The following is a 22,058-nucleotide window of genomic DNA, read 5'->3' on the forward strand; positions in this document are numbered from 1 at the left end:
AACTTGATTAGTCTGTCAGAAACTAGTAATGATATTTTAATTCTTTCAAGAAAATGTGATATTTTCCATTTGTTTCAACAAGTTCTTGCCTTTTATTTATTTTTTATTCCCAGAATTTTGTACCAAAAAAGTTATTAATTTTTTGATATTTTAACATTTTGTTTCTACTAATACTTGAATAATATCTATCACTTTATTATATTAATTTCCAATGATGTTTTTAATTATTCATATCCTCATGACAATCGTTACTTCCTGAAATCATAAACCTATGAGCACAACCATCTAACTAAATACTGTTATGTCAGCATAATTTCCTTTGTTTAGTTGTCAAATTTTTCAACTCAGGATCTTGTGTATTTAAACAAGGAATCTCTTTCTATATTTAAATTTGATGAAAGATTATCCAAATTGAAATGTTTCAAGAAGGTCAAAGAATTTTTCGTAAAATTTTTTTTTTTTTTTGAAATTATCTTAAATATTATTCTAATAGGTTACATTAAACTGTCAGTTAAGTTAATGAATTTTTAAAATAAAAACCTCTTTTTTAAAATTTTATATTTGCATCATAATTTGTAGAAATTTGAATTAACTCGGATAAGTTATTATCTACACTTGCTTTTAAAATTCCAAAATTTTCAAATCCCAATGAATCTATTTTCTTCGTTTTTTACACACTTCTCAGAAGGTCTTAAAATATGCAAAATTAAAAAAGGACTTCTGTATGCAAAAATCTATTTTATTCAAATATGACTCGAAAAGTAACATATTATATGAATTAAAAAAGAAAATTCTTACGGAGAAGTCACAGCTTCTACAAGCATTAAAACAAGTGCCATTAAAGGCACTTTAAAATGTAACATTGATGCTGATTATTAATTCAAAATTCTTCTACAAGAATTACAAGGAAGTGTCAATAGAGGTGCTTCAAAATGCAACATTAATGCTGATTCTTAATACAAAATTCTTCTATATGTGTCTTTTTATTTCTCTAATACATATTGTAATAAGATAATGAGCACATAAAACCACTCGGAAAAAACTGCACTGATATGAGCCATACATGTATGTCATTTTCTATAAATTATAAAAAAGAACAACATCAAATTTAAAATATATTTGATTTTCAAAGATGGGAATAAGGAATTATTTAGTCATTTCTATGCAGATAAATTATAAAATAACATCTTTCAAAAAATAATTAGGTAGAGATTGATGTCTTTAAAAAAATTTAATTTTATACACATTGTTGAAGATTAAAGCTGAAGCAAACTGATATTGTAAAAGAGATTAGCTGTATTGATTGACAAGCACATTATTATATCACACAATTTATAACAAAAGTAATTTCTTTAAATTTCTAATTATTAATCATAATAAAAACTGCAATAATTCTTTTTCTATAAAATAAATAATAACATAAAAAATCAATTAACTAAAAAAAAAACTTATATATCCATGTGAAAACAGTGTACAGTCATGGAAATGAGTCATACAGGAAAGCTTCAAAAATACAAAAAGCAATCCTGTATTATCATCACCAGACAGACGAAAAAGATTTCTTTGTTGCTTTTCTTATTTTTTTTTCAAAAGGAAAAGGCTGTTCCTTATTTCTTCCATATCTTGGCAAGTCTTTAATCTGAGAAATGTGAAATAAGAATTAATTATAATATTATAAATAACTGTAATGAAAAAAATTGCTAATTTAACAATAATACTTACATGACATACTTAAAATAGATTTGTCAAAATAGATTTTTCGTACTCAGGGAGGTTTGAAATGTAAAGATACATCAAAATCTCGAGTTCAAATTTTTTGACGAATACAATACCTTTCTCTATATTTCAGACATGTAGGAGGTAAAAAGTTTTTAATCTTTTTGATGAGATTCATAAGAATCTCTTTTGTATTTAAATTAATTAAATTATTATAGTAATATTTATTTAAATTTTTTTTCTGTTCTTTCACGAACAAGATTTTAATGTTAATATGTGAAAAATAACTATTATAAGAAGGATCAATCGCAGGATTGCCATCGGATTTGCAGACCGATGACAAATTTATAATAACTTCTAAACTATTCCATACATTTTAATTTTTCCCTTGTTTCCGAAACAATAATTTTTCCCTTGCTGACGTGAAAGAATTTTTTTTTTTTTTTTTTTGCAGTATGATTATACAGCATTAATATTTGGTATGTTTGGAGAAGTTGGCAACACCTTAAATATTTCGATTTTTCTTTCTAATTGCATTTTTCTGTGGATAGACGTTGGTATTTTATGAGAAAATAAAAATGGTACTGTATTCTTTTATAGTTTTATCTATTTATATAATTTTGGATGTTCTATATTTCGTTTTGGAAAATTTTTTCTTGTAATCTTTGTAGATCTTTTGCTTTTGTTGTACTTTCAAACACGTGGGGCCGGTCTACATACTGCTGCATGTCACCCTGTGATTTATTATTAAATTTAAAAATTAAATTATCATGATCATTACTAGTGACCATTTCGTTTTGATCAATTTCATTATTACAAGTATAATTTTTATATCTGCTTTTCATATAGACTCGTAAATATTAATTAAAAACTTATTATATATGCATGTGGCTGTGCATTACCATTTTTCAAAGTACACTATATTTACGAATTAAAGCTTCTAATATATAGTACAAAAGTGTCGATTATCTAGTGATAACATTTTTTGATAGTATTTCCATTGACTATTTTCATATATATTAATCTCGACTGCAATGCCGCACTCAATCGTCATTCTTTCGGAAATGTGCTATTCCATTCAATAAATAAAGAATTAAAAACCTTTCGGTATGGAAATGATTTCTTCCGGACTCTCCGTCAGAAAGTAGATTTTATATAAGAAATTATCATCAATTTCGCATTGTTTTTGAACTTGCTTTGGTGTGGTAAAACACCATATATGGTATTTTCGTAACAAAGGGTGGGTGGGGGGCAGGCTTGATATATATGTGTTAACCAGAAATTAATAATTTGAATCTGTTTAAAACTTAGCTAGTCTTTAGTATATTTTTTAAATTAGAACTATTATGTAGTCTGAGAGCTATGTATTAAATTTGAACAATTTGGAAACAAAGGATCATATAAATACTGAATAATTTCAGAAGTTAATTGCATAATTTCAGTTTAATTCTTTGCAATGTGCAGTAGGAAGGGGAAGGGGAAAAAAAAAGCTAACTACTATATGAATGGAATACATAGCTTCAGAGTTTGAAAAGGTGGGATGAAGAAATTTACATAAAATTGAAATTAAATTTGATTTGTCAACATTTTGTTTTCATCAAGATTCTTGCAAAACAGATAGTTCAAGTAAACAGATAGTATATATAGTACATAAATTTATTAATGCAGTCTTTTAAATGCAAGATCCAAAACAAATTCAGTTACTAATACTGTAAAATGTTGTAGAATATTAGAAAAATCATGTAAAAAAGGACTATTGGAATGGGGTACTTTGTATGAGAAGACATTCAAATCTGAAGCAAATCGGAACACTCATCTACAATTTGCCGGAAAAACCATGTGTGTGCCTTTGTTTGTTTGTTTAACCATAGTATGTTGTATACCACAAGATATATATATATAAAAAAAAAAAAAAAAATATTGAAACATGGTATTCTCCCAGCTATTTAGCTGAATTAGGAAAACTAAAACAATTTTTTAAAAATTCTATTGGTGGTTTTTAGACTAATTTTTGAAAATCTGCATAGCTGTAATTTGGAATTGAGCTTATATATTTTCTAACTAAGCGAATAGTATATATGTACTACATCTAATGAAATTTTTAGATAGTAAAGTTTATAGAGTATATTGAAATGACCTGGAACAACCCACCTAAGTGTGATATTAAATTTTAAAGAAATGTAGATAAGATATTTATTGCTGCGTTTTTCATTTTATATTTTTATTTGTATCCTTTCTTTGCATTTATTTGGCCTGCATTTTTATGCAAGTTAGATTTTTCGTACATTTTGTTTTAAGAAAATGTTTATTATTACATTCTTCATTATGTTCGTATTTCTGTACATTTGCTTTATAAGATAATAGTATATTTGAAATAAAAGAGATTTCATTAATGAAGCGTTGATATTTACTTATTTTTATTTCTCCTTCCATTGAACTATTAGATTTATTTATACCTATCAGTGTCAATCCAAAGACAAAAATACCTTTATAATGAAATACTTGATTATGATTGTTTATTCAGAATTGCTCAGATTAGAAATTTTTAATGGGAATGGTTCCATGATGTTATAACTGTGTAGCTATTTGAAGATGCAACCATAGTTATTTGTAGTATCGCCTATTTAGAGCATTTGATAACTCATTGTTATTGTTAATATAACTATAAGATATATGAGATTTTTACTTATTAATAAATGTCACAAAAATTTAATAATAGGCTGTTGTATCTACTTGGCAGAATCCAGATCGTTTTACACAGTTGAAAAAAGGAGATATATTGATAATAATACTCTCTAGATATTATAGGTGTAACTTTTCTTCCTTTAATGATTTGTTATCCTACAATGACTGATGTAAGTTATTGTATGCAATTTTAATGCTTGTTTCTAAATTTATTATCTGTTACTTTAAAGATATCTTATTTCAAGGATTTAAACTTATGCTAAATGTATCATGTTGCAGCTGAACCAAGATCTATAAAAAAAGCATTAACATTAAATGAAACAAAAAAAACAAAACAACTACAGTTAGATACGTTAAATAATAATTAACACAGAATGTGTTCCCAAAGGCTAAGTAATCTTAGGATTTATTCACAAAGGACTTGATATATATATTTTTAATACTGCTTGTAAAATTTTTATACTTTCTTTATAACATAGTGGGGAAAAAAAGAACTATAGATATCTGTGTCAGTCTGTTAAGAATTAATGAAAAGAAAAGCATTAATCCTACATTAGTCATATATGTGTATGAATGTAACATTTATTCTCATAAAATTATCATTTACTCAATCATTTGTGTGTAGGGAGGAAGAAATAGTTTCACTGGTAATAATAGATGTAATTTGAAAATTATAAAATATATATTTATATCATATTGCATTATTTTATTTGTAACTGGCTGAAAGCTTAGTGTAAGTGATTTCACAATTTATTTAGTATTTAAGATAGTCACATTTTCTTCACTGAGGTGCATTATGAATCCCCATTGGAACAATTATGCAACTAGGTAGGCTGTATATTTTATCTCTATTAAGCATAGAAGCAAATATGTCATATAAGTTTAGTTTTGAGAATTTTGATAGATTTGCTACTAAAAAAGAAAAAACTTTCATATATTTGTAAAAGGGAAGTATAGAAAAATATATATTATTTTCTATTTTACTCTTAAGTTTTGTATAAATTTTATTTTTGGGTTTCGTGTTTATGTTTTGACATATTTTGGAGTGCCCATAATCTTTAATGGTCTTTATCCATCTTTATTTATATTTATCATCTCTGTATATGAAGGTTCTGAATCCTGAAATTATATTTTATAATGTATTTAATATGTAAAAGCTTGGAGATATTTTAAAAAATTCTTAGTAATTTATTTTATAATTTTTGAATGCTGTATTTTTCTATAATTTTTATCACTGTTTTTATCCTCTATGTTAAATATTAAGAAAAAATTGTAAGCATATAGAATACAGTGGTTTGTATATGTTTACAATTTTTTTACTGTTTATTGATTTAACTTTTTTACTTTTTAACTTGTTTTCATTTGTAGCGAAATAAAGAAGTTACATTTTAGACTAAATCTTTATTATTATTTCAGACAGCAGCAGCATCTCTCAACCCAGTCCACATTCTCAAAGGTGATGCAGAAGAGGAAAAGAGAGAAGATGCAAGGCTATCTTGCATTTTTGGATCAATCGCCATTGGTGATTTGCTCAAGTCCACCTTGGGTCCAAAAGGAATGGTAAAAATTTAATTATTCAATAGGAAGTTTTCCTGAAATTTTTCTTTTTGACTTTATTTTAGTTGCTTTTAAAAGAATTCTTCTCTATTTGTATATTTATATACAGTTCATTATATGCAATAAATAGCTATTCAAAGGAAGTGGCAGAATATGCTACTATTACAATGCGAGCTCTGATCTTAAAAGATCTTTAAAGAATCTTAAAGAAAGAAAAGTGCTCTGGATAGACAAAGCGCATTAGATATTCATATAGATTATTGCAAAAGGCATGATCATCAAGACAGATTTAAATTCATGAGTAATTTTTTAAAAATTTAATTTCTAAGGCATCTGTATTGAAGATTGTGTTCTGATAATAAAATAAATTATTAGTGCTGACATTTCTGTTCTAGGTTGATTACATTTGACAAAATACTAGTCCAACATAGCCTATAAAGGTTCTTGTGTCCAACTAAAAAATTGCCAGGAATAAACTTTTTATCCTGTTGAGGGGGAAAAGATTATATGAATTAGCTCCCTATTTGGTACAAGAGATCAGTGGGTATGTTTTGTATTTGTGCATGAAATCAGTTGACAATTTTTCTAGTAATTTAATTATCTTTTTAGTATCTTTAGTTCACCATCAAGTGTTGGTAAACACAAGATGCGTAGCGTCATAAAAAAATGCTTAAATTTGAAAACCATTTTTAAGCACCTTAAAAGTGCTTAATTTTCTTGTGAAGACGTTGAAAGCTTTTTGCTTTGTTTTCCCACAAAATAAAATATGATAATTTAAAATCATGGTCGTAAGGGCTTGTTTACCGGATGTAGCAAAAAAGGAAACCAACAAAGGGGAAGAATTCATAGATGTATTCCAAGGGTTCCAGCACATATTAAGAAAACACTTAATGATTCTCCCTCAACTCCCCTCCCCCACTTTCTGTTTATTTCTTTTTCCTCCACAATGGAGCCACTTTTAATAAGTGGCTCCACAATGAGCCACTTATTAAAATACTGGAATAGTTATATGGAAGGGGCAGTACGAAATTCATACTATGCCATACTTATTGTGAATCGAAAAATATTCCAATTTCAATTTTTAATGTTTTAGATGTTGAAGAATTTATTTAAGTTATGCCTGGTAAGTATATATTTAAAGTTTTATGTGTTGTTAAAGAAGAATATGTGATATGGTCCAATAAACGGAAAATATGAAAATAGCGGGATAAATTTGATGCACCAAAACGATATGTCTAACAGGGAAAAAGCTATTTTAAAAACGCTTAACATATTCAAACATTATTCTCATTGAAGTTTGGTTTTGGAGCAATTGCTTGAATGACCTACTACAGGTATTCAACTGTAACTAAATTGAGTTGTATTGTGGTATGAAATTACGTTAGTTGATCGCGTAAAATCCAATGTAATTTTTTTTTTATGTCCCCATCCATTTGAATATTTTTATTTGTTGGACTAATTTTGCCAAATTTGTTTTGGTTAAGACAAAAAGAAACCATTGGATCTGCTACTTAAATACTTTTAAAAAAATAAAAAAAGTTTAAATTTTTTTTTTAAGATTTAGATTTTATCATTTTATAATGATTCTTTTTTCTTCTTTTAATGTTTATAGAAATTTTTCCCCAATGAAATCTTTCTTTATATATAAAGTCTTGTCCTTAAGCAACAACTAAATTCAATGGCATAAAGCCATTGAATTTAGAATGTAGCTTCCATGAAATTTGGAAGTTATTTTTTGGGTATTAGACACACACTAAGAACAGATTTCTCAAATTTTTAATTCGAAGTTTAATAAAAAAATAACATTTTAAGGGGTTTTCATTATAACATCAAAGAATATTATTGCATAAAAATTATTTTAACACTGTTTTAACGGTTAAAAATAATATAAATAAATATAAAATGAAAAATAAAAAATTTTGTTTGGTTGAATGTCAATTTTTTAAAATAATTTTTGAGAAATTAGTTTTGGGCACAGTTTATAACAAAGATTTTTGTTATAAGGAAATTCAAAATGATATTGCTTCTTCAAATCGTTTAATCATATTATTCTGCAGCTTTTAAAATTGTAGTAAAAGGGGGAGAAAATGCTTTCTTTGCTTTTATTTAAACTTAAAAAATTTTATAGCACATTCATTGAATAAAATTCATTTGTTAAATTTTGAAACAATGAAATATAATGTGTCAAGTTGGTTTGAAGAAAAACTTTTTTTAAAAATGCTTCAATTAATTTTTCTCGTATACAAAATTTTCAGAAAATATTGTAATCATAAAAAAATTCTTATTTGAGATTGTAATGAATCTCCACGTTTCATACTTCCTTGAATTCGAAAACAAATTTTTGAAAAATGACTGTCTTTGACAAAGATAGCATAAAAACACTTTGAGCTAGATGGATAAAATTTGATATATGGTCTTTATATCAAATTTGCAGATTTCGATCAAATTTTCAGCAATATCAGTTCAGAGGAAATCTGCTTATTTGTCCTGCTGTTCGAATATAAGTTAGCTTGGTAATTGCAAAACAAAGAGAGCTAGATCGTTAACATTTAGTACACAGATTTAATATTTATTGTATAAACATCTGCCAAATCCAACAAAGGGTTCACCGCATGTTAGTCTGTTCTTTCAGAAATATGTAATGCCATAACTCAAAATTGTAGTGACTTATATATATCAAATTTGGTATGTAATTTTGTGACAAGTGTAATTTTGAGTTAATTTGTTGTTTTAATCAATTGGGAAGAATGTGTCTAAAACCCAAATTTGCTTTTCGGATACTTTCAACCGCCTGCCAGATATTAATCCTAAAACACTTGCCAACAAGCACATGATAAATAGAATCAGTGAAAATATTCAATTCATGCATAGTGTTAATATTCCGTAACTGTGGTAGGCCATTGCCACACGGGGCATTTCCTGGTAATATGCAATCAAGTTTTGGGCAGACGCTCTGGCTGATTATTTCCATTTTGCTTCTAACTACAGAGCTGATTTTCTTTTACTTTATTAATTTGTTTACATTATTTATGAAAACTAAGACTTGTTAAAGCTTTTTCACTTTTTCTTACAATATATATAACGTTTATTCTGTAATATTTTTAAGTAAAAATTTTTTCTATAGGTTAAGAAGCAGATTTTCATTAAATTTTAGAAACGTTAAACATTCTAAAAAGACTTTTACTACACATTAGAAATAAGAAGCGATAAGACAATCTCTTTTTAGTCTGATCATTTGTGACTGATGCTATTATTTTCTATTAAAATGATTTTAAAAACTTGCTTAGAACAAGGCATTGTTCTGTCATCAATTTTATGCCAGTTTTGCCAATTGTATGATGGTAGTCATAGGAATGCTTTAGTTCTTAGTATTGTAAAATTGTAAATAAAATTACTTAATAAAATGAGTCAGTATGGGAAGAAATTTACTTGTTCCGTCCCATCCATGTTGGATCTTAATTGTTCTTGCTTATATAAAAATCAAATACAGAATGTGTGGTCATGCATAGTGGCCCTGCAATAACTCCAAGAAGAGAAAGTTAAGGAAATTTACCTATTTTGTTTGTGGTACTAATTTGTTTATTATAATAATATTAAATGTGAAAAAAATGTAAAATGTAGTATTTTTATTGGTATTTTACCATCTTGCTCTGGGAAAACTAATTATTTATGCATTATCAAAGTTTTGTAATTATTATTTTTTACTAATTACAATTTTAAGACAACTACATATATTATTAAATCAAGGAAATATTAAAAATTAAACTCTAATGTCTGGTTGTTTTTGCATAAAATTGTTGATTTAATCTCTTAAAATTGGAATCTTCTAACACCTGTAATGGCAATTATATATTGCCTCATTTACATATATATGTCTAACATTGAGAATAAAAATATTTATCCAAAACTTAACCTAGTAATTAGTTATTATTAATCTGGATTGAGGACCTAGTAATGGTTGGATAAAAGAATTCAAGAACTGTATGGCATAAGAATATTAAGTGTTTTTTTCCCCCCCATAAATAAAACAGACAACACAAGCAGAACTCACTCAGGTTAAAATGGCTAACTATCCTAATAAAATGGTACAACAGATGTTTTAGGTCAATATTTCATTATCAGTATTCTAAAATAATGAATCATTATGGTTTAAACTGGATTTACCTATTGTTTTTTTTATTTAAATTATTTTGTTTGTTGTTGCCTTGTTTACTTATTTATTTACATTCATTAGTTGGTGTTTTGGAGAAAAAAATGTTTATTAAATGTTTGGGAAAGAGATTATAAATGAGAAGTAGTGGAAGGAAAAAAGAATCTTGAAATATGTTAGTATTTTTTATACAATGCTTTTTAATAAGAAATTACAGCGATGCTTCAGAGCCAGAAATTGATGTCATATTGTTTGATTGTCCTCTTTAAATATATATTTATCTTTCTTTTCATTAAACTTTTAAAACAATTTGAGGATAGCATTTTAATGTTTTTAGGACAAAATGTTAGTTTCTGAAGGAAGAAGAATGGGTGGATCTGTAGAGTTAACAAATGATGGAGCTACTATCTTAAGGAGCATTGGTGTAGATAATCCTGCTGCAAAAATTCTTGTTGGTAATGCCTTTTTTTTTTTTTTGCTCCTCCTCTCTATTAGTTATGATTTTTTGGTCGCTAATACCTTTTCGAAACAAAACAAAAAAAAAAACATTTTGTTTCATTTAAGTTTTTTAACCCAAATGTCTTGTCATTGTAATTATAAATTATAGTATTTAATATATGTTATAAACGATTTCAAGATCCATCTCTTGCAAAGTGTATTGCCTAATGGAAATATATCTTTAAAAATTGAGATTTAGTTTAAAACAATTAAGCCAATATCAGTTTTAAAATTTAATGTATTAAATTTTTAGGTTTTGTTTGTTTATTGTTATTGGGTGTTTTTTACATTATGGTGTAATTATTTAGTTTTTGAAATTTGTTCAGTTAAAATTTCAATCTGTTAATAGTCTGTTATTATTAAAGAAATTAGATTTTTAAAAGAAGTTTATTATTGTAATGTTTAATCAACAACTTATATTTAAAATTCTAATAAACTAACTTTCGTGTTCATAATTTATTTGCCTTTATGATTTTTAAAGATTTAAAATTTTATTTGAAATGTGGTTATTTAGGTTTTGTTCAGCATATATTATATACTACATTATTTATAAAATGTTTTTAAAAATATGGTATTGCTAACTTTTAAGATTGTTGCTAGTTATTCTATAGTCTTGAAATTTTAATAAGATAAAATTCCAGAGATATTTCAAGCGTAACAAAGTAATTTTTTTATGTGAAGAATTACTTGAAAGTATAAATAATTCTTTGTTTTATTATTTATAAATATATATATATATAAATGTGGTAAGCATTTTTTTTTTTTTAAATTTTGATTTTCATTTAAAGAAATATCTAAAGTCCAAGACAAAGAGGTTGGTGATGGGACTACTACTGTGGCAGTTTTATGCTCAGAATTTCTTAAAGAGGCTGATAAACTTCTTACTTTAAAACTACATCCTCAAACTATCATAGCTGGTTTTCGAAAGGCTGCAGTGGAAGCTAAAGCAGCATTGAGGGAACATTCTTATGATAGAAGGTATCATTGTAGTTCATTTTCTTTAAAATAGCATATACTAAAAATTATATTTAAGTCTCTTTTTTTTCTCTTTACATTCAAAATAAGTTGTTTTAAAAACTTATTTGTAATATATATATTATGTAGTGAAAATTAAAAATATTCATGTGGATTATTGAAAATTATGATAAGAAGGGAAAAAAAAATTAATAAATATATTTGATGTAACGTGTTATTTTAAGTATTTTTTATAATTATTTTAGTTCTTTGGTTTAACTGTTAATTCCCGAGTAAGACAATTTAAATTCTGAATTTTCAAATTATCATTTACTGATTTATTCTCTATCCTTTTCAAATAAATATTAATTATTGAACTAAGATTTTCAGTTCTTTATTAAGATTTTTCTGTTCCCTTGTTCTGTAATAAAATGTTTCAAATTGTTTATTTTTCAGTTCCAATCCAGAACAATTTGAAGAAGATTTGCTCAATATTGCTCGTACAGCTCTAAGTTCAAAAATATTAAATCGACATAAAGATTTCTTTGCAAAGATAGCTATTGCTGCAGTAAAACGTCTAAACAAGAATACAGATCTGAAAGCTATACAGTTCATTAAGAAATTAGGAGGTTGTCTTACTGATTCTTTCTTAGATGATGGTGAGCATCTCATATTTTTTATTTTTCAAAATTTTTAAGTTTGAGATCGAATTTTTAAAAAATATATTTATATGTCTCTTATACTTTTAACTTAAATTAGAATTCAATATGCCAAAGCCAGAATTTTTAATGTTCTGATTGTTTTGAGATAAAAGTTACAAAGGCAATTGAGACATTTACTGTTCTACCAAAAGCTTGGTTAATAACGAATTTTGATGGAAAAAGAATATTTGAAATAAAGTGTATTTTTTTATCTAACAAATCTAAAATTTGTTATTTTATAAGATCTAATGCATGCAGCTTTTCTTGAGAATTATCCTTCTTTGGTAATCAGCTTGTTGATTGGAAATATTGTTTATAATTCTCTTGTCTAATTGATTAAATATTGGCTTAATTTCATATAAATCTCTTATATATGACTTGTTCATGATTCTTTTAATAAAATGTATCTAGGCATTAAACTGTGACAAATATTTAAACTGTGTTATTTCAAAGACCTCACTCCTATTCTATTTACTGTGTATATTGACTTTCTAATGAAATTATTACATCATAATGCTATTAAAAATTGAAGTATTTGGGTAATCTATTTCAAATTGCACTTTGTCTTTTGCAGTAATTTAATTTCACTTCCCTACTCCTTATGTAACTCTGTGTAAAATAAGTAGAAACTTTTCCCCTTTTTTTATAAAGGAGGAAAATCCTTAAAAATTCATGTTATTATATATTTGGGAAAACTATAGAAATGGTTTGAATTTCATTATATTAATAAAATGTTGAAAATTATACAATAAAATAAATTAAAAATTTGGCAAAATACTGGAAGAACTTTCATTGCAAATACCATTAAAGAGATTTAAGAAAAATCAGTGAATTGCTATCTTTGAAATGAATTTTAAAATGATGTAGAAATCAGCTTCTGTATTATATTATTTTCAGAAGTTATTGTCTAAAATTGGTAAAATCTTACTTAAATTTCAAAAGTAGCATTCTGAATTACTTATCTTTGCCCACTAAACAATATTTGTACCAAATTTCACTTCTCTGTTGTACTGTTCTGTAAATAGCCAACATATGCAAGTATACACGTTTCATTTTTTTTTTTAATTAGTAGAAATGCATAGAATTCTCTAATCAGTTGATTGTGTTAATCTTCTTTTCCAACATGGGGGAAGGGCATAAAAAAGCATTCTCAGTTTAATTTTGGCTTGCATTATCAATAATTAAGAAGAAATATCAGACTTTTTGAAATTTATGTATTAGAAATGAAGTTCTGTGGAAGAAGGGCACAGATTTTTTCCCCCATCCTTTTTGCATTTGCGCCAAGCATGCACAAAACAGCAATTTTGCATTGTAATTTCTCTACTTCCAAAGCCTAATATCACCGAAATGATCACAGCAACAGTGGCTCAAGATAGCTTTCTTTCAAGAGTATGGTAATTTTTTGGAATTTCATTATCTTAAAAAGAGCAATGAATGTTGCTGACAACAACCCTAATGATATTTTGGAAATGATCGGTTTTTTACTTTTCAAAAAAACACTGGGTGCAAATAAAATTTGGCTCAACTTTCTCTCTACTTAAAACCTTGCAATGGTGTCATATCTTTATTATAGACAATATTGATACTTTGTTAACAGTATTGTTGAGAGAGGATTTTTGATCAATAAGGACTGTTTATAGGAGACTATAAAAAACAAATATTTATTGCAAAAAGAATTGTTTGACAACATTCAAGTAAATAGTGCAATATGCAGTTTTGAAAATTCAAAACACTTAATTTTAAATATGAGGAATTCATGAACCAAATAAAAGCCATAAAGAAAAGAAGGAAAGGAAAGGAATTATATGAAAATTTGGAAAAAGGAAGCAGAGTATCAGCTCAAAAAAAAATAAAAATAAAAAAATATTGAGGCATTTGAGAAAGAATTTAAAAAAGCCTAAGATTTTACCAAAATAATGCTTTAATTTTTTAAAATTCTCTTGAAGCAAGACTAGTTGTTTAAAACCAAATATTTTTTATTAATACTCTAATATTGGTATTTCGTTTTTTAAAATTATTATTTGTTAATTTTTTACATTTTAATTGAAATAGGTAAACATTTGTTAGGTGAGTTTTTTTAATATCAATTATAAGTAAGTAAGTCGTAAGTCAGGGAAATGTTGCAAGTTTGGTCAGGGAAATTTATTTCAATTTCTTAGCTACCCTGTTATTCAGTCATAAAATATATTAAATTGCATTTTTTAAATTTTGACTGTGCTAGTTAAATTAATTTGCACTAATTAAATAATCGGATTTCTGTAGTGATATAAGTTAATGAACATTCTAATCTTTATTTGTTAGCAGTGTGTATACATATGCATGTTCTTCTGCAAATTTTCAAAACTAATTTGAATTCAGTTATTGACTATATTAGTTAGATTATATTTTGAAAGTTGACAGTGCAAATACTATTTTTTAATTTGTATAAAAAGTATTTTTACATTTATTAGAAATTTTTAAATATTTTTTTAAGGTTTTCTTTTGGATAAGAAACCAGGAGTCCATCAACCTAAATTAGTTGAGAATGCTAGAATTCTTATTGCAAATACTCCTATGGATACTGACAAGGTTAAAGTTTTTGGTTCACGGATAACTCTGGACTCTGTTGCTAAGCTTGGTGATATGGAATTGGTTGAAAACCAGAAGATGAAAGCAAAGGTGATGTTTTATTTCTTTCAACTTATTTTCTTTCTTATAACCGCTTTTGACGAATTATCAAAGGGCAAAATGATATCATCCATTAAAAGAAATACGCTAAATTTATTTATAATTTTTTTCAAATATGTTATGTATTCATTAATAAAAAATATTACAGAAATAAATTGCACTATCAATTTTATTTATGAATTGAATTGGATATAATTTTTGGTTATTATAATCAGACCTTTTTTGTAGGATCATAAACTGAATAATTAAAATGTTATGCCTTTCTTACTTCTTTCAAATTATTTTTCTTAAAATTGTAGTACATGTATAGGAAGGAATATTATATAACAATAATTTATTAATATATTACTAAATCAACATCCATTTATCCAAGTACTGTTTATTTCAGTATCCAGAGACTACTACTTTTCAACGATTGTACTCCGCTAAGGAGTGAAACATAAAAGAATGGACATATTTCCAAAATTCTTTGTTGTTCTTTTTCCTTGATTACTGCTCCATGTGATACTTATTCATTCAATTTTTTTTCCCTAAGAGTATATTAAGTGTTGTTTCTTTTCTGACTATTTTAACTCAAAATTTCATAATGATTGCTTATAAGACTAATTCAAGTGACAAAAAGACTTTTAGTAGTGGAATGAAGAATATTTTATGTATCATTAAATGTGATGAGAATTATCTATTGTTATGTTATCAAAATAGTGATGGTATCTACTAAAATGTTATCAAAAAAATTCAATAACAAAAAAAAGTGTACTATTTTGTAAAAAAGTGAATTGTCAAATTTTAAGAACTGAACTCTTATTTATTTGCCATAATTTATCATATATGGCCCCTTACAGTAAATGAAAATTACTCTAAAGTATTTTATTTTGAATTGATATCTTTTTCTGACAATATTATGAGTTATCAATAGTTTATATGCCTCCTGAATCCGTGTATAATCCAAGTTCATCTTATAGTTAAATGTAAAAATCTTCTCCTTTCCCTGAAACCTGATTCTGATTAAATAAATGCATGCTGCTGCATGTGGAAAAGCATGGATCCAAGAATGAAAAGGACATTTTTTATAATAATATTTCTTCTGTTACTTGTTTCATAAAACAGGGAATCATTGGTTGTGGAAAGTAATATTGCCTAAGAGAAGTCAGTTTTAGCATTGTTAAGCAATATGAGTTTGTACATAAAGAGAAATAAAAAATTGGTGCTAAATTATTCTGTAATATTTGCATTTTTGTGTTTTACATTAAGTATTATTTAAAATTTATTTGTTCATAATTTTTTTAAAATCTCATTTTCAAAATTATTACATTGATAGTTGAGTTTTATGATAATATTTTAATGATGCAATCTTTAAAAGCTTTCTATCTTCTATTTTAAAATAAACTTTAAATATTTTTACATATTTACCTATATTTTTGACTTGAGGAGATCACAAAAGAATTTTAAATTATTTTCAAAAATTGAAGAGATATATGAATGATTTTAAGATTAAATCCAAAGAACAATTTTCAGAATAATTATGTTAATATATTAAATATCTTCTTCAGGTTGATGCCTTCTTGAAACATAACATAAACGTTTTCATCAACAGACAGTTGATATATAATTATCCTGAGCAGCTCTTTGCGGATGCAGGTGTCATGGCTATTGAGCATGCTGATTTTGAAGGTGTTGAAAAATTGGCTCTTGTGACTGGTAGGTTGTTTGATGTAAAATATATATCTGTGTGCCTCGTCTTTTATATAATTACTGACAAATTTATGTTTGCCTATATATAAATGTACTATAAATATTTGGATCTAAATTTTATATAACATTGAAAGCCCTTTAAATCATGATTTGTGTAAATAATATTTAAAACTTTATATTACATTCAAAATTACACTATTGCAGATTTAAAAAAAAAAAAAAAATGGTGCCTGGGAAATTATCATTATGAGTTAATGTATACAATATTCCTAGTGTTATATCATTAATTATTGTGAATAGTTAATAATTATCTATGAATTTAGTTAATTTTGATTTAATTTTTTATAAAGTATAAATTCCTGTCACCTTTTGATATAACAATTTCTCAATTTTAGGAGGTGAAATCGTTTCTGACATAGAACGTTGTGAAACTGTGAAGCTGGGATATTGTGACCGCATTGAAGAAGTCATGATTGGAGAGGATCATTTGCTGAAGTTTTCTGGACTTCCTGTTGGTGAATCCTGCACCATTGTTCTTCGTGGAGCAACTGAACAAATTCTGAATGAAGCTGAAAGAGCATTACACGATGTACTTTGTGTTTTAGTAACAACTGTTAGTGAAATCCTAATTGTGCTTGGAGGGGGTTGCACAGAAATGTTGATGGCTCGGAGAGTTCTAGCAAAAGCAGCTGAAACATCTGGAAAGGAATCTTTGGCTATGGAAGCATATGCTAGAGCTTTAACCCAGGTTCATCTTTTATAATTTTGTTTTAGCTTATTCATATTTTTTATGTTAAATTAATGGTATTTAATTTGCAATTATATTGTATTAATTGCTATATTATATAAACAATCAATAATTGATATGCGATTGTAAAGCATATATTATAGTAATATGCTTCATAAAGCATATATTGCTATATATATACTTTACATATATGCTTATTATATATATTATCATAACATTTTTTTTTTCTTTTTGTCTGTTTCTTACTAAGAAGTAGTAAGAAATAGACACAAAAAAGTTATGTATATTTTTTCTTTTAAGAATTGTAAGTAAATTTTTACTATAAAACCATAAGAAACAAATACCAATATTTGATATAGGCTTAGCGAAATCCTGGCAATTTAAAATGTCAGTATTGAATGTTATAGCAAAATTAGATAATTGTGCTGCTTTATATAAAAATCAGTTGAATAATAGATTGCTTACAAATAAATTCTATTTTTGTAAATTTATCTAAAGAAAGAAAAACTAAAGAATAATGATATATATTTAAAAATTCTGGAATGACATGATTTTTCTTGACGTTTTTCTTTTAAATTGACATTGATTATTTACTTCATATGTGTAGTACTACTCTCTCTCAATGAAACAGCATTCCTTTATAGATAATGACTTTAGGCATAGATTAGACAAGCATCTCTATGTACTGTGCAGACTTAGAGTAGATTGCCGCACATTATGCTATCAATTGTTTTTCCCTCCTCACTTTGTCTTTGGGGCATAGATGATTTAGACACGATCATAGCATAGCAAATAGAGGAATGTTGTTTCCTTTATTCATTTGGTTTTATAGGTAATGATATGGGTCATAAAGTCTCATTTTCTTAGTCTCAGAGTCTCATAATCTAATTGTAATTTGAACCTTGGATGAGGTTTGTTACTAAATTGCACTTGATGCATAACTTTTGAAACTTTTTGTACCACTTAATATGGACTTCTTCGTTCTTCAGAACAATCCACGTTCTTGAGCAAGTGTGAGAATCAATAAGAGATTACCTTTATATTATGCTGGATGGTACCTTTATTCATAAAATTTATTTTAAGCTTGAGACTTTAAAATAGGAATCTTCATAAATTATTGTATCATTTCGGCATTTGTCAGTTAGTGGGTTACATAATTGTGAGTTGCTCTATTAAAGGTGTAAGGTAGTTAAATGTTAAGAGATCCAAGAAGACCTTTCTTCCATGAGTAAGGAAGAAAGGAACTTAGTAAACTTTATTTTGGAGATTACCAGAATGTGCAATAAGTTGCAGGATACAATTTGATTTTCTGCGTCAACTTCTGTGGATTGCAGGTTCTGCAAGCATTTTATTAGATCTCTTCATCAGGGAATAGTGAACAGTGGGTTGGGAAATTATACTCAAATTGTCAATTTCTGTTGCGAGGCTTTATAAAAATGTTTTTCATCTATCTTTCCCAATTTTTAGAACATTTCTAACTAAGAACTGTGCAATTTCTGTTACCTCTATTCTAGATAAAGCTTTAGTAACAGTCAATCCTATTTAATAGTATTTGCGAATTAATCCATTTATTACCATTCCTTATTAAGGTAAAGCACCCAAATATTCATATATCAAGCTTTGCAAATTGGAAATTTGTAGGTATGATTGTTTAAAATTGACCTCCTGGGCATTGTTAACCTTTAGCTTACAGGCAGGTACAATTGTTATACCAGCAAGTGGGCAACTAATATTATAGGTGGGCTAAATTGATTATGCCTGAAATTAGCTTCTTCTCTTATACTGCTAATAACCTTCAACCTTTTCTTTAAAAATTTCACACATCTGAACCATTGGTGCCATATATATATATATATATATATATATATAAACTGATTTCATGCTCAAAATTTTGTTCTTTAAAAAAGATGCACCTTGTTTACATCCACAAAGTGCATTATTATTTGAAAAACTAATGGTTTTTATTTTCTTCAATTTTTTTATTCCTAAGCACAAATTTTAAAAATTAGAAATATGCAGGTTTGCTTTTGCATAAATGTAAAAAGGTGCTTAATTTTTGCATCAACTTCTCACTATGCACCTTGTTGCATACTGGATGCCGATTATCTGTGTTTGCTGCAGATCAATTGTTAAAGCTTCACCTTTGTGTACTTCATTAGATTTGCAGTCAGTTACGATTTCCATAGCTTTTTGTAATTCAGTTAAATTACATCTGTTAGATTGTAAAAGATGTGAATGAACCGAATGATCAAATTCTACTAAAAATGAAGTATTTTAATGATGAATTTAAAAATATTCTTACAGATTCCAACCATTATCTGTGATAATGGTGGCTATGATAGTGCCCAACTTGTGACTGAGCTACGGTCAGCTCATGCTGAGGGAAAAGTTACTTATGGACTAAGTAAGTGGAGATGAATTTCTTGTTAACCTAATATGTAATATTGATATGATTTTGTTTTGTGTAAATTCAGTAGAAGAGAGGGGGAAGGGGAATAAAATACTTTGCGTTTATTTTATTTTATTTATTTATTTTTGTAGTATATTTTACAAATAATGTGTCGTGCTTTTGTAATGGTTAAAAAACAAATTTCAAAATACAAATAATTATGTTTGTTATTTTATTTTTTGCAGACTCTTTATATATATATAAGAGAGACCATACCATATATAAATGCCCTACAAAATCTCTGAATCTATTTTAACTCCCAAATGCATATATATCTTTGCCAAATATCTATCTGTAATTTATTTCTAATCATACAATAATAAATATTTATGTTCATTTATAAAATAACTTTCTTTTGCTTTTGTGTAAAGAACAGAGTTGTTTGTATAAGTGATAATGAAAGTTGCACTAAGAGATTTTTTTCATACACAGTTTAAGGAGTTAATGTTATTTATCTATCATTAATAAAAAAAATTATAATAGTTATTATATGTTGAACTGTACCTATATTGTTTTGTCTATATTTTCCTACTTTCTCTGTTCTAAATTAGAAATGCATGTATCTGTTCTGATTAATAATTAGATGTACTTAATTTTTATTTTCTTGTATACATCAAGAAATTTGAAATCAAAGTTTTGATGAATTTTTCGTGTTTGACACCTTCTTAAATTCGAAAAATAAATATATGCATTATGGTTATCTGTCTGTGACACAAGTCAAAAACGTTTTGAGTTAGATAGGTGAAATTGGATCTTTAAGTTAGTATTCTTAAGTTTTGAGAGAGATGCATTCAGAGGAAGTCTGTCTGATTGACTGTCTGAATATAAGTTAATGTGAAAACTACAAAACAAAAAGAGCTAGGCAAATAAAATTTCGTATACAGATTTATGATCTAAATTGTAGATCCATGTGAAATTTAGAATGGAATCCAACATGGGGTAGTTATTGTCTGTATTTTCGCATGCATGTAAATGCAGTAACTCATGAGTACACTGACTTAAATCAATGAAATTCAGTATGTGACTTTGTAACTACAACTGAAGTTCTACTTCATATTTTGTTTACAGTCAGATAAAGGCACTCAAAATACATATTCACATAATATAATCAATAAAAATGCCAGATTTAAAGCTAAAGCTCTGTATTATGAAACTGTTTTTTGCCAATGTCATGCTAGGCATTTGCAAGCTTACCGAAGATCCACAATTTTGTGCAGAGGTAGGGGATAAGACCTTTAAATATCTATATATATTTCTTAATTTTAATTCTGAATACAAAACTAAAAGATTTGATAAAGTTTAAAATGAAGATTTCATTTTGTCATATGTTTACTTAATTAATATTTCTTGATTGCCATCAAGTTTAATAGTTTTGTTAATATTCTTCAGATAATTCAATATGCATTAGAGTAATTCATCAGAAAGAATAGAGCAAATATAAAATAAAAATGAGAAATGAATTACATAATTTGTTTCTTTTTTTATATATTTATGTTTTTAAAAGTGGAAGATTTATTTAAAATTTTTATATTGTGCATTTTATGTATTTTTTTTTCTATTAATTTTAAGATATGACGGAAGGCAAGATTGATGATATGATGAAGTTAGGAATTATAGAACCCTTCAAAGTCAAGAGTCAAGTGATTAGTGGTGCAACTGAAGCTGCAGAAATGATTCTGAGGGTAGATGGCATTATTAAAGCAGCTCCTAGAAGACGTAATCCTGATGATAGGCATTGTTAGTTCAGCAAAGGACATTTGTTAGACTATTGCAACAATTTTTTTTACCTACTCAAGAATATCATGAATGCTTTTTTCTTTCTTGCAGTGTCTGCTGGTTACTGACATCATATATGTTTGCATCTCACTATTAAAACATGAGCAGTCTGACTTAACCAATTATCATTTGCCTTAATTATTTTCATGGAACATGAAATAAAACTGCTTCTATTCTTTGAGTTTGTTCTTTTTTGCAAGCATTTAATAGCATTTTTATGAAACACTTCTTCTTGGCAATGCATTTATTATAGAGCAAAAAAGTAGTGCATAGTGAAAACAGTATATTTTGTATGAAAGAGCAATATACAGTGGAATTAAAATACATATTCAGATTTCATAATTGGAAGATTGTAGTTAAATTTTGGATATTAAAAGCTTTAATAATAACTTTTAAAAATCGGTGTTGGATTATGATTATATCATGAATATTTTATATTTATTGTCTGCAGAAGGCTCCTAAAAA

At 26.6% G+C, this 22,058-nt stretch overlaps 1 protein-coding gene across 1 annotated transcript; it reads left to right on the forward strand.

The window, feature by feature from the left end:
* Window positions 1–2,179: 2,179 nt before the first annotated feature.
* LOC129988758 (T-complex protein 1 subunit beta-like) lies at window positions 2,180–21,774 on the forward strand. Its single transcript, XM_056097025.1, has 10 exons — window positions 2,180–2,297; window positions 5,818–5,961; window positions 10,446–10,563; window positions 11,395–11,584; window positions 12,017–12,219; window positions 14,735–14,919; window positions 16,479–16,626; window positions 17,016–17,368; window positions 19,673–19,772; window positions 21,387–21,774. Exons 1-10 carry the CDS (start codon window positions 2,295–2,297, stop codon window positions 21,557–21,559), a joined length of 1,617 nt encoding a protein of 538 aa, XP_055953000.1. The 5' UTR covers window positions 2,180–2,294; the 3' UTR covers window positions 21,560–21,774.
* Window positions 21,775–22,058: the final 284 nt, after the last annotated feature.

This window comes from Argiope bruennichi, chromosome 10, assembly GCF_947563725.1.
Source record: "Argiope bruennichi chromosome 10, qqArgBrue1.1, whole genome shotgun sequence".
Taxonomy (NCBI): Eukaryota; Metazoa; Arthropoda; class Arachnida; order Araneae; family Araneidae; genus Argiope; species Argiope bruennichi.

Coding starts and splice junctions, on each gene's coding strand:
- LOC129988758 (XM_056097025.1), top strand. Junction 5,962..10,445: donor CCTTGGGTCCAAAAGGAATG/GTAAAAATTTAA, acceptor TAATGTTTTTAG/GACAAAATGTTAGTTTCTGA. Junction 16,627..17,015: donor AAAATTGGCTCTTGTGACTG/GTAGGTTGTTTG, acceptor TCTCAATTTTAG/GAGGTGAAATCGTTTCTGAC.